Genomic DNA, 14,363 nt, shown 5'->3' with positions numbered 1-14,363 from the left:
TGTTAAGGATCTCTGGTAGTGTAGTGGTTACATGTTGGGCTGCTAACCTTAAGGTCAGCAGTTTGAAACTACCAGCTGTTCCACAGGAGAAAGATAAGGCTTTCTCCGGCTGTAAAGATTTACAGCTTCCAAAACCGTATACAGGGTTGCTATGAGTCAGAACCAACTCCACGGCTCGCCACCACCACCACCACATGTAATCCCACATATATATGAGTTTTAAAGATGATATCGGCACATGGGTATTTACCTTTCCTATAAACACAATTATTAATATGGTGGAGCATATAGTAGGCAAAATGATAACAAAACAAAAACCAAAAAACTTCTTAGATATTATCAAACATCTTAAGGCCTCGGGGCTCAGGACCATAGTCTCAGGGGACACCATGGTCAAGAGATATAACAAAATAATGTTCTACATCCTACTTTGGTGAGTAGCATCTGGGATCTTTAAAGCTCATGAGCAGTCATGTAAGGTGCAGCTGTTGGTCTCTCCATGTGCTGAAGGAAGAAGAGTGATGAGATGGAAGATGCTTGGAATCTATTAGTTCAATGGACTAATGGTTCATGTGAACATCAGTCTCCACAACTGAGACGAGAGGAAGTAGGTGGTGCCAGGTTACCACTACCAAAGGCTCTGAAAGGGATCACATTAGAAGGTCCTGGATAGAGTGAGAGAAAATGTGGAACAAAACTCAAAATTATTCATTAAAAAGCAAACAAACAAGCTTAATCATCAGAAAGTGACTGGAGGAACATGAAATTATATTTGGGAACCTTCAATCACCCTTTAAGTCTGGAAAGGAACTCATCCTCCTGGCCCAATTTTTAGCCAAGCTGTAAATAGGTATATAGGGGGGTAACAACACTAGTAAGGTATGCTTACCATGAAAAGGTCAATCATTCAAAATCAAAAGGGTAACATGTATCTAAGGACAAAGTTGAGAAGGGATGGGAAGGTAGGCCTCTCTGTGTGGTCCTCCAACATGGCGGCCCCAGGATCACCAGGTTTCATACCTGCCTCAGGACTCCCAGAGAAAGTGTTACAAGAGGCAGGAAGGTGAAGTTGTCAGTTTCTTAAGGCTGGGACCAGAAACTGACACAGGGGAATGCTTGCCATATTCTACTGGTCAAATTGCCCCAGAGTGGGGCCAGACACAAAAGAAGGAGATGTAGTCCCCTGTCCTCAGCCTTCTGTGGGAGGAGTGTCAAAGAAGCCATGGCTATTTTAAATGTACCCCAAATCAGGCTGCTATATAACATCAGTTCAGTTTTTATTTTTTGAGTGCTTACATATATATGCTTTCCAACTCTCTGAGGTAGATGTCTTTATTATTCTCAATTTGTATCTGAAGAAATTGAGACAGAGAGACTAAACAACTGGCCTCACACCATCTAGCTCTTTGTGAGGCTTATTTTGAGCTCATTCTGTGCATGGGAAATTCATAAATTAAGTAGGCTATATATTACCAAAACTTCAGATATTAACAGCAATGATAAAGCATATTAAAAGAACTTGGCAAGAGTGTAGCACTTCCACATTTCTGGTAAATATCCTTCCTGGGTGCAGATGGTCTCATTTACATGTCTGTGTGTGCATGTATTAAATTATATATAACAAAAAGTTTGCCATTTTAACTATTTTAAATATCACAAGTCAGTACTATTAATTACATACCTCATGTTGTGCAACTATCAGTAACTTTTTTCAAAAGTGTTCCATTATCTCAAACAGAACCTCAGAATTCATTGAGTAACCACTCGCCTTTTCCTCCTCTCTTCAGCCCTAGGTAACCACTAGCTAACTTTGGTCTCTCTGCATTTGCCTCTTCTAGATCATTCATGTAAGTGGAATCTTGCAGCATTTACCACCCTGCACTATGTTGTTGCACTGTATTCCTGTTGGAGTATGTATCAGAACTTCATTTCTCTTTATGGCTAAAGATCAGGCCTGGGTGTGAGAGAGAACTGCTCGGGGTCACCAGCACTTTCCACACCTCCCACAGGAATTTTTGTCTCTTTCTCTAACCATGAATTTTGCAGACAATCTAACAGGCCCCAATAGGCATCTTTAAAATATGAGTACCAGGAATCCAAACAAAATAGTTTAAAGAATGATTCAGGGAGAAGACAAACACTGCAAATAACTCAGAGCTGGAGTCTTCCATGGACATGTGACCATGGAAAATTAACAAAGCCCTGGTCTGGCCAAACAGGGGTTTCAGCCCCTGGGGAGTGAAAGCAGCCTTTCCCTCCAGCACCTGACAGTGTATGGAGCAATGCCAGGTGGCTCCTCAGGGAGAAACAATGGGGTGTTTGGCTGCCATGGCGATTGGCACCTAGGTAATCTTGCCAGCACTCAGGCCCAGCCTTTGTAAATATACACAGCTCATTTTTATCTGGCCCAGGTTCCAGTAAGCATCATCTTCTTACCCATTATTTTGAAGGGGTCTTAGGGAAGTCGTAGCCCCTTTAAGCCCACGATTCCCAAGCAATACTGGAGATTGGCTGGCTGCTTGACATTTCCAGAAACTGAGCTGGATGCTCCGAGTCAAGGCACATCTTAAATGCCCCTTCATCCCTTTAATAGCTTTCCCTGACTCTTTTGGGAAAATGAAGTCTTCTCCAATCTGCATTCACTATATTGCTCTGCAACTGCTTGCTGAGCACTTTGTGTGACACTCTTTTTGCGCTAAATGTTAGATGGGCACCAACTCATCTGATCTTCACTGGAATCATAAGGCACAACCACCTTCATTTGATAGAGGATGCCAGTGTGAGGCTTTCTGCTCCCACAAAGATTTTCAGCCTCGGATATCCTATACAGGATTGCTAAGTGTTGGAACTGTACATAGACCAAGTTCTGTACACAACTGTAAAACAACAATTAAAATAATTTGCCCATTTTAATAACTGGATTGCTGAGGTGTAGAGTTCTTTATGTTATTGTAGATAGGTGGTCTCGAGGCATTTCCAACTGATAACAATCCTATGCACAACAGAATGAAACACTGCCTAGTCCTGTGCCTACCCCACAATTATGTTAAGCTTAAGTCCATTGCCTTTGTGCCAATCCATATTGCTGGGGTCTTCCTCTTTACTTTACCCTCCACTTTACCAAGCATGATGTCTCTCTCTAGAGACTAGTCCCTTCTGAGAATGTGTCCGAAGTATGAGAGATGAAGTTCCACCATCTTGGCTTTTACGGAGCATTCTAGTTGTATTTCTTCCAAGACAGATTTGTTTGTTCTTCTAGTAGTCAGTCCATGGTACTTCTAATATTCTTCTCCAACACCATGACTCAAATACATCAATTCTTCTACAGTTTTATTCACTGTCAAACTTTCATATGCATTATGAGTTTATTGAAAATACCATGGCTTGGGTCAGGCACACCTTAGCCTCAAATTGATATATTTGCTCTTGAACCCTTTGCAGCAGATTTGCCTAATGCAGTATGTCATCAGATTTCTTGGCCGTTGCTTTCATGAGTGTTAATTGTGTATGCAAACTAAAATAAGTCTTGGACAACTTCAATCTTTTTTCTATTTATCCTGATGTTACTTATTGACATCTTTGCTCCTGAACCCTTGTGGAGTAGATTTGCCTAATGCAATATGTCATTTGATTTCTTGGGTGTTATTTCCATGAGTGTTGATTGTGGATCTAAACAAAATTAAGCCTTAGACAACTTTATAGTCTTTTTTCCATTTATCATGATGTTATTTATTGGTCCTTTGTGAATATTTTCATTGAGGTACAACCCATACTAAAGGCTGTAATCTTTGCTCTTTATCAGTATTTCAGGACCTCCCTAAAAGGATGGAACTTAGTGTCCCATTCCATTGACACTGACCATGGCCATGCAACTTCAGCAGATGTGAAGCATGCAGAGGCACGAAACCCTGTCGGTTTGGTTAGGCTGTCATCATGAGACCTCCTTAACTACTTCTGTATTCCAGATCAGGCTCCAGGATGAATTCAGATGAAGTCAACTCAAACCAGTCAGTCACCTGGCACAGCCTACATCAATCAGCTAATCTGCAGAGGCACTGGTAAGGCTAAGCACTTTAGAATAAGCACTGAACTGCTACCTTCAAGGCTGGCAGTTCAAACCCACCAGCCTCTCCTCGGAAACTCTACACAGGGTCACTCTAAGTCATAACCAACTCAATGGCACGCAACAACTAGGAGCAATTAACAAAGCCCTGGTTGTACAGTGAATAAAGCATTCTGCTGTTAACCAAAAGGTTGGCAGTTCTAATTTAGCAGTTGCTCCATGGAGAAAGATGTGGCAGCCTTGGAATCCCTGTGGGGGCAGTTTACTCTGTCCCACATGGTTGCTGTGAGCATCAAAATCAATAGCAGCAATAGCAATCAGATTATAAATAGTTATTTTCTCTTAGGTTCCACTATGAGGGCAAATTGTGTCATCTTCTGTTTACTCCTGTATGCACAGATCCTCACACAGAACCTGGCACATAGCAGGCGTTCAATGAACATTTATTGTGGTCAGATTGGATTCTTCTAAAAAGTGTGACCCAGGAGGAAAAAGCTGACAGGTACTTACAAAATCAAGTGTGGGTCCCAACTTTAATATTACCAGTTTCCAGGAACAGAAAGCATGTGTATTTAAGCTTTAAGAACTACCAACTGGGTTACCTTGGGGCAAAGCAATTTCATTTGTTTATAGCTTCATCTGTTAAATGGCTCTTAACAGTAATATCTAGCGTACAGAGTGTTGTACGAATTAAGATTTAAAAGTGTATTTCAAACATTTAAAAGCTTGCCTGGTATATGACAAATGCTGTGTAGGCATTTCATTATTATTACCTGCATACAGACTATTTTGAGCAAGGTTATAAAAGTCAGTTTCACTGGTCCCTCCCCACCCCCATCACCCTATTTATATCTGTTCTCATTTCTGTTACCTAATCGTTGTACATATTTATAATTAGCTCTTTCATGTTTCCATGACCTTTTTCATGGTCAGGAATGCTAAATGCTAATATACACTCCATCTCAAACCTCCCCTCTACCAATCATTTTCAGAACTTCAGGCTGTGTTCTTTTCATACAGCATGTCATGTGTCCCCTATTCACCTGCCAAAATTGTATCTGTCCCTCAAAGTCTAGCTAAATGCCACCTTGCTCAGGAAAACTGTTCTTATTCTCTCTTCCCAAAGTGGTCTTTTTCTCTGACCCTCCTGGGCAGTTTATTTCTACCTCCACTGTTTTTCTATTTTCAGGTATACAGACTCCTGGTGTGGCACTGTAGGATCAGCACTGGACTGCAAACCACAAGGCAAGTAGTTCAAACTTATCAACAGTTCCTTGGAAACCCTATACAGGGTCGCTATGGGTCAGAACCAACTCTACGGCACTTAACAACAACAACAACAACATAAGGGGAAAATCACAGTCTCTAAACACACTTTCTCCCCATCCCTTTCCCCAAATATCCAGCAAACAAAGTGATAAATATTTGTTGAGTGCATATGACTTGAAAAGTCTATTTAGGAGTTTTCCTCTAAATTTAAAACCAGTTTTACTAAAAAATTATTAAATTAAGCAAGGTTAAAACCTGAAACTACAGTCTAAACTAGTCATAACTAAACATTAATTACATTATTGTAAGCTAATGGATTAGAAGTGTGAATGGAAAAAAGAAAGACGCTTGATTTATTGCATTAAAAAACTTTATTTCATTTAAAAGGTCCAGTATAGGCCAAATTAACTGCCAAATTTCCAGTTACACTCAGAGATCTCCTGAACTAAATGACTCCTTGGTCTCCTAATTCAATGGCACTGTTTGAGGTGAGTGTCCTGTTCAAGGAGATCATTTGCTATTACCACCAATTCCCCCAAAGTAGTTCTTAAGAGCAGAAGCTGGTATTATTAACACATCAGGTATTTCAGATGTCATCTTTCATGCAGAAGTTAAAAAAGTAAACAGGCTTTTCTATTCTGTGTGAGGATCAGAAACAAAACAAAACAAACCAACAAAAAACGAAAAAACACTAGTAGCATTGGTCTACAGAGAAGGGCCTGAATGCTTTTAACATACAAGGTGTAACTATAAAGGAACTTACTGTGCTGTGTTCACTCAATTAGTCCATGTACTTATTCCGACAATATTAGTACTGTTCAAATACTATTTGAGACAGTAGTTTGGAATTTTCCCTCATTAGAGCTGAAGACCAAAGGAGGTAGTTGATCAAGCTGGGGGGATAGACTATCACAAGATGCAAGTACAAAGCAATGAAACCGTTTTCTTTCCTAGCAATTGCAAGAACCACCTCACAAATGTTTTCAATAATAGCATAATTCACATAAAAGTTATACAAGATATAAGTCCTAGTATGTGTGAAGATAAATTAAAACACCTTGTTACTTTATAGCTACACCTTGGATTCCTTTAGATGTGATGAATCTAACAGTGTGTCGAATGAGTCTTTCTGGAAATCACTTCAGCAGATGAGTCAAGCATCCTGTAAAGAGAAGACATGGCAGATGGCGCAAGATTCATCCTTCCAACATTCTTAAGGTTCCAAGGCCAGACCAGGGCCCAAGGACAGAAGTTATCAGGAGGGAGGCTTCAATTCCATCTAAGGAAGACCTTTCTAACAGCTAGAGCTGCTCAACAACTGAATGGACTGCTTGGTGAGGTAGAGTCACTGGAAGTGTTCAAGGTGGAAAGATCTCCCCTTGTAGAAAGGACTCCTGCATTGGTTAAGAGGTTAAGACTGGATGAACCTCAGGTCTCTTTCAATTCTGAGATTCTAGAAAATTCCCTCAGGGAATTCAGAAGAGAATTCCTAAAAGGAAAGAGAAAGCACACACATGTACACTTTTAGAATCCTCTTTTGAGTTGTTCTTTTTTTTTCTTTTCTTTTTTTTCAAAAGGTACAATAGAAAATGTAGTCCACTGGCTTTAAAATGCATATTTACCTTCCTACCATTAATAGTTAGGAAGGGTTCATTAGGATTTCTTTATATTATAAAGAAAAGATGGAATTATAATTTCTGTAAATATTTTAGAAAAAAATGCTTAAAATCTAGTAGTCAACGCCCTAGAAACTTTATAGTTTTTAGATAATATGCACAGATACAAATACATTATTCATTAAATACAACTCACATCTGTGTTTTATTATACTCTAAAATATACAGGAATCTTGATGTACTGAAAGAGTGCAAGTAAATACAGTATTCAAGCAGTCACTATTTCTATATACATGCTCATTAATTCTTCAAAAACCCCACAAAATTATCAAATAGATCAAAATACTGTTCTGTTTTCACACTTTATATTCAGAAAAATCAGCTGATAATTTACAATGTCATAAAGTTTCCAGTTTCACAATACAAAAAAGGATAAACTGAAATTGGGTTTCATCATTTCATTGCAATGTATGGACCTTTACCCAAACCTGTAAGATCCCTTACATGTGTGAGATCACTTTCACAGGAAAAGTGAGTTACAGTAAAAGCAGAACCACATAAATTGTTACTTAAAAGCTTAGACATTAGCCTTTTCTTTATATATTTTACTTGAAAGGCAGTCTTCCCATTCTGCAGGCAATTGCTTCTTTTTCCAAATAGTAGCATGTTACAAAATTTAAGTCTGAACAGGACCTGAAGGATTTAGTATCTTAAATCTTGTCCATTATAGAAATACCTTCCTAGAGACCAGAAGGTCTTTAATTTATGAGCAATAAAGGGTTTTTTCCCCTTTTTGATTCATTTTTTTCTTAACTAAAAAAATTAAAAATAAACAATAACAAAAATCCTCAACCCATTGTGGAGGCACAAAATAGTAACAGTAATGGAAGTACCGTCCAAAGTAGTGATGATGAAAATGCCATTCTTTAGGGCTACTTAGCTGCAATTAGGGGGAAAATAAGTTTTTGGTTTGCATGAAATTTGTCCTTCAGGGAAATTCTTTACATTTTAAATAAAAATAGTTCAATTTAAAACCCAAACCATTCAAAAACTGGGCAGTAACAAAACACATCTCATGTCTATGTCACAAGAATTTTCACCAGGACTGCACCCAGTTAGCTAGTTTCCAATTCTATTATTATAAAAGTTGGAATTTAAAAAATCTTATGTAAAAGGAACAAAATGAAGAAATACATCTGCTTTCTCTCATACAATATGAAAGGCTTTCAGATGCTTTCTTTAAAAAGAAGAAAAAAAAGAAAGGAAATCAACATTTAAAACCAAATTTCAGCTTTATTTTCAGAAATATTAAAGTTTGGTTTAGGTAATGTCTCATTTCACCTACTCCAGTTTCTTTTTTTAAAAAAAAAAAAAGGTATTCTATTAAAAAAAAAAAACAAAAAAACTTTAAATTATTTGGTCCTTTGGCAATTTGCTGTGCATATAATGCCTGCTGTACCAAACTTTTATTGCCTTTAAATTTAGTTGTTTTATTGATAAAATTTAAATCTAGTGTTCAAATCTCTTCTTTAACAATAGTGTTGCTTGTGCAAGCAGATTAGGGTGCACAGTGTCCCAAATCATTCCTGGCACTGCAAAATCAAACTAAATAATTTCACAAAGCAATATGACATCAAAGTGTTTTGCTCTGCTCAAGTCTATTATTTCAAGATTTTAGAAGATCCTTTTGTAAAACTTGCCTTTAAAACTCTTCTTCCTAATGTCATCACATCTTACATTCGCTCACTTTGCGATCTTTTCCTCTTAGGTTGAAAAGAAAGTGCTTTTTTTCCTGAAAAAGCACATTTTGAAGAGTGTCAGAACTCCCTCCTTAGACCTCTGGCTCAGCCTCTTAGTAGGTCTCAGAATCGGAGTCATTGAGCTCGTCCACATCGGTGTATAAGTACTCTTGTTCCCCACCAATGTTGTTGAAACTGCAATAGGAGTTAGGTTCATTCCTCATGATGGGCAAGGCTTCAAAGCTGACTGTTTTTGAGGTGTTGGTATATCGATTAATGGAATTGAATGTCAAGGATGATAAAGGGCTACTTGATGAGACAGGCATCATGGTGGCTAAAATGAGAGCCAGGCAATCAGCCACATCCTTATTGGGAGCACAGGCCAATGCTGGGGTATAGCCTAGAATAAAAGATAAATTTACAAATAAGATATTCTGAGACTCAGTTCACTGGTATATAAGGCTACAAACGAGCCCAAAGGCTTTCAACTTAAAATATATTTCAAATTATTTGGCTCACAATATACTGGTTGAACCAGAATGACTTGAAACTTTCCAATAAGTAGAAACAAGAAACAAACAAACAAACAAAAAGAAGCCTAGGGTAGAAGGCGGTATTACATAAATTACATATATCCAAAGCTGATGATTTCCCTAAAATATCACAACTTATCTATCTGAATTCATAGTAGATTATGGGAGAGAATAAGAACAACCCATAGATCAATAAACTTTATTTTATAATGGTGAGTAGAGGCTTACAGTTAATTTACAGTTATGAAAATGCTTAAAGGCAGAGAAATCTAAACAGATAAAGATTTATGAAATGAGACATTGAGTAGGTGCTCAAGAAACAGGTGTTGAATGAATGGCACTTCCTTGTCAAATAAACTTTTTATCGAAGAAAAACAATGGACAAATGAAACAGGTCATCTTTGAAATGTTTCCTTTCATTGGAAAATACAGCAAATCAAGGAAGGAGTATTTGTTATTTCAATTTGTTTAAGACACATTCTTATGGATGTAGTAAGATAAAACAGAATACACTGTGATGCCAAATTTAGATAACACTATGAAATTTCCAAATAGTTCTTTTATTATTTTGTTACGTTGTTGTCATCTAGATAGACATGGTTTCCTTTATTACATTTACCCATGATTTAGCCTTCACACATATATACGTATGTATATATGAGTAAGTAAAAAAAGTATTGCTAGAGAATCTAGAAACCTTTATGAAACAAAAATTTCAAAATGTGAAGCTATTGTTTCTCAATACATTCTCCTAGGTCTAAACACTTCCATCTTTCTAACCCCTTCTTAAAGAATTCTGTGCTCTTCAAATTACATCACATCTAAACTGCTGTTTTGGCATCCTCAAAGGATTGAAAATCCTGTTTCTTTTAAATGTTATTTGAACTTTGGAAATAAAAAGAAGTCTGCAGGGGCATGACTGGGACTATAGAGTTGATGTGGGTTGGTGGTGGTGTGGGGGTAAGGTTCCCAATGAAATACTCACAGGACAGTCTTTGCTATCCTGACACTGTAAAGGAAAAATATTCCTTGGTACAACTTTCCTGGCCTTTTCCTCACCAGTGCAGTTTCAAACTTCTTAAAATTTCTTCCTAATAAGCTCCTATATCATCCTACGTCCTTCAAAAAAATCTAGCAAGATCACCCCTTTGGGACCCATCACAACCTTCTGAGCTGACTTCTCTGTTCTAATTAACTAGTTCTTAATATCCCTTGGTATACCTTGAAAGTCAAGCAAGAGTTTGATGCATCTATTTATTTATTGGTTAATCCTCTGGTAACAATTTGTTACAAAAAATTATCTTCATTAGCTTCAATCTTGCTTAAAAGACTGATATAAAGATCAGCTCTTTGAGCTAACTGATCTACACCCAGTGCTTCTGGCAATTATAAAGTTGAAAGCGGCTGAGGCCAAAGACGCTTGCTTAAAATGTTGAACCATGTGAGGTCCCTTCCAACTTCAGTGTAATTTTACAGTCTCTTCCACCTGTTTCTGGACTTCAGTCAGTTTCTTCATTCATCATGACTGATACTCTTCCATCTCTTGGTTCATCTTTGAGGTCTTTTTAACCTTCCTTCAAACAATCCATTTAAAAACTGTTATATTATGTGGGATAACATTCCCATAAACATGCTGCAAAAATTCAATGATTGGGGAAGATGTTCACTTGAGATCTGTTAAAAATTTGTTTTTATCTCTAACTTCAAAATCTCCCCCACCCCATGGTACATAAAGTATTCTTTTTTTGTGTGAAGGTACCTATTCTTTTTTTGTGAAGGTACCTTACCGAGATGAGATTAAGACAAGTATGTTATTGACAGAGCTAGTCTGCAGCTATCCACTAATTGCAGAGACATGTTTTAACAAAATTAAAAAAAAAAACAAAGTAGCAATACTTTCTAACTTACTTTTTAAAAAAACTTGTAGTGATAACTCAATGATTTATCACAAAAAAAAATGTGCCCTTTTTCCTCAGCCGTCACTAAGGTGGCTCGGTTCTTTTGAGGAAGCTGAGGTGAGGTCCTCACTTCATTCAGCCACTAGCACTGCACCTGCCAAATGCCAGCTCAGCACTCCCACACCATGGTCTCTGTTTCTGAGCTTGCCTCTGCCTACTCGGCCCTTATACTGCATGACTATGAGATGACTATCATGGAGGATAAGATTAAAGCCCTCAACAAGGCTGCTGGGTGAATGCGGAACCTTTCTGGCCAACCTGCCCAGCAGCTGGAGCTGTACCAGTGGGAGGACCCTCAACCCCTGCTGCTATAGCTGAAGAGAAGAAATTTGAAGCAAAAAAAGAAGAATCTAAAGAGTTAGAATATGACGTGGATTTGGTTTTTAGGACTTTGGTTAACATGTTCAATAAAAACTTAAACTCTTGAAAAAAAATTAAGCTTGCATAATTAGCATCCAGGTTAAGAAAGAACATTACTAGCATGCCAGAAGTCCCACATATTCATACCCAATCACTACCCTTTTCTCCTCACATAAAGGGAAACACTATCTTGACTTCTGAAGCAATCATTTTTCTTGATTTCATTTTTACTTTCATTCATAAACACTAACTTTAGTTTTGCTAGTTTTTTTGAAATGAATATAAATGGAATCATATGGTATTTATTCTGGTTTATTTAATAAACTGTCTATGAGACACACAGTTGTTGTTAGATGCCATTGAGTTGGTACCAACTCATAGCAACCTTATGCACAGCAGAACGAAACACTGCCCAATCCTGGTCCAACCTCACTATCGTTGCCATGCTTGAGCCCACTGATGTTGCCACTTTGCTAATCCATCTCCTCAGGGGGTCTTCCTCTTTTTCTCTGACCTTCCACCTTACCAAACATGATATACTTCTCCAGCGACTGGTCCCTCCTGACAATATGTCCAAAGTATGAGAGACAAAGTTTGGCCATCCTGGCCTCCAAAGAGCACTTCCAATATTCTTCTCCAACACCATAACATCAATTCTTTTTTTGGTCTTCTTTTGTAACTATAATCTGTTCATTTTCAGTGTTACATATTCTTCTACTGTTTTTCTGCTTCAGGACATTTGGTCATTTCCAGTTTCTTATTTATTTTCACCAACGCTATTAGTCTACAAGGAGCACAGTGCTCTGAAGGATAAGCAATCAACTGTACACCACAAGGTTAGCACTGTGAACCAACCAGACACTCTGCAGGAGAAAGATGAGGCTCTTTGTTCCTATAGAGATTTATAGCCTCTGAAACCTTATGCAGGGACTCTAAGAGTTGGAACTTACTCAAACACACTTAACATTAGCTTATAGAAGGAAAAATAATTTCCTCCTTCAAATACTTCCTATTTTGTTAAGGGTCAAAGAACAGATGATGACCTTGCAAACTTAGCAAAAACAATGTATGTGTTTCTAGGTCAATTACCTGGGCTGTCCCATGAAATGATGAGCTAAAACCTCCAAACTAAGAAACCAAACCCAAGAAGTTTTTGGTTACACATAAGCAGCCTCAGCAGCTACAATTTTTTTTTTGGGGGGGGAGGTGTTGTTATAAATATATCCATCACCTAATTTTTGATAATTAATTTTTAACAGATATATAACTTATTAGTGATTATTAGTTACAATAATCAGTTGTACAATCATACCCTTAAATCAATGTGATATTTCTATCACTGTTAACTCTGTATTCTTTCCTCCCATCCCATATAGGTAAAGTTGTATTTCCAGAACATTAGGTTATTGGTAATTATTTATTTTAAATCTAGAAGAGTCATAATTTGTCTTACTAGGTGGTATCACTCATCTCTTAAGAATTTCATCCACCACATACATAATGAGGGGGCTTCAAAAAGTTTGTGGGGAAATTACATTATTTAAAAATTCTATTTTCCACAAACTTTTGAAGACCCTTTCTACACTAATGATTCCTAAATCTCTATGTTTAATTTAGAACTTGTTTTTGAGCTGTAGATCCATATATACAACCAGCTACAATGTCTCACTGCACTTCTTGCATGCTCCCCAAATGAACCCAATGGTTTCTCCTCTGTTCCCTATCTCAATCAGTGCAATTTCCATTCATATGGTTTTTCAAGTTAGGATGTGCAACTTCCTTCCTCACTCACCACACTTCATCACTTTATCACCACTCTGCAATCTTTAGAAACCATCTACATATTTTCATCCTAAAATTCCTACCTTACTCTGGTTATCACCTTATTTCATGTGTAACTTAATTCATTTCTGTAGTCTAGTCTTGCTCCCCCTTCAGATTATGTACTACCTTAGAAATGCGGAGAGCCCTTGGCATTGGATCAGTGAGACTATGGCCAAACCCAGTATTTGCACCCCTGCCCTCCATTTTTATGTCTCTTAACATGTCACTCTACGCTCTGAAGTTCTGTCTTTATTCTCTACTTGTTCATTGGATTTCGGTTTAGCAGTCAATTTTGGGGGTTGAGAGCCATTCCTGTTCTTACCAGATATACTTTGAATACTAGCTCACATCATTCTAGTCTCCCTTCAACTGAACTACTTCAAATACATCTTAACTGCCCATCTATACTCTTATCTCCATTCAAGGGAATGGACTATGTCTTAGTCTCTATTTTATCCTCAGATCATAAAAAAGTGCTTTGGCATTATCAGGCATTCAACAAATATTCAGAGCCCTGATTACGTTTCAAGTATTCTAATGCAACCAACACAGATCCCTTCTCTCATGGGTTTTATGTTTATCCCAATGATGAAGACACACAAATATAATTTATATATATATATTATGTTAGGTAAGCTCAATGCAAAAAAAATTTTTTTTTTAAAGGTAGCAAGGACCAAGATGCTACAGCAGGGGTATGGGGGAAGTTGTGGTGTAAACAGGACAGTCAAGACAGACTTTATAAAACAGTTCAAGGGATTTAGTCAAAGACTACTTGAGGGCATAGTGTTCCAAAAGAGGAAATAGTCAGAACTAAAGTCACAAGACACATGTGTAGAGGCCGGCATAGCAGACTGGAGTGGAGGAGGGGAGAAGAGAAGGCGATGAGGTCAGAGGTAACAGGATGGGTCAGATCATGTTTGTAGGTAAGAACTACAGGCCTGGTGTGACATTGTAAGGTAAGCACTGAACTGCTAACGAAAAGTTTGATGGATCAAATC

At 37.7% G+C, this 14,363-nt stretch overlaps 1 protein-coding gene across 3 annotated transcripts in view; it reads right to left on the bottom strand.

Moving 5' to 3' along the window:
- Positions 1-8,352: 8,352 nt before the first annotated feature.
- Positions 8,353-14,363, bottom strand: part of ANKRD28 (ankyrin repeat domain 28) — a 175,949-nt gene continuing 169,938 nt past the window's right edge. For all 3 annotated transcript variants that reach the window (XM_006840007.1, XM_006840006.1, XM_006840005.1), the window contains exon 28: positions 8,353-9,087. In XM_006840007.1, the coding sequence (XP_006840070.1) occupies positions 8,801-9,087 (287 nt within the window). In that variant the 3' untranslated portion in view covers positions 8,353-8,800. The remainder of the gene's footprint in view (positions 9,088-14,363) is intronic.

The sequence above is a fragment of the Chrysochloris asiatica genome, unplaced genomic scaffold (genome assembly GCF_000296735.1).
Source record: "Chrysochloris asiatica unplaced genomic scaffold, ChrAsi1.0 scaffold00028, whole genome shotgun sequence".
NCBI lineage: Eukaryota > Metazoa > Chordata > Mammalia > Afrosoricida > Chrysochloridae > Chrysochloris > Chrysochloris asiatica.
The sequence above is the reverse complement of the archived record's forward strand: the minus strand, read 5'-3'. Positions and strand labels throughout refer to the sequence as shown.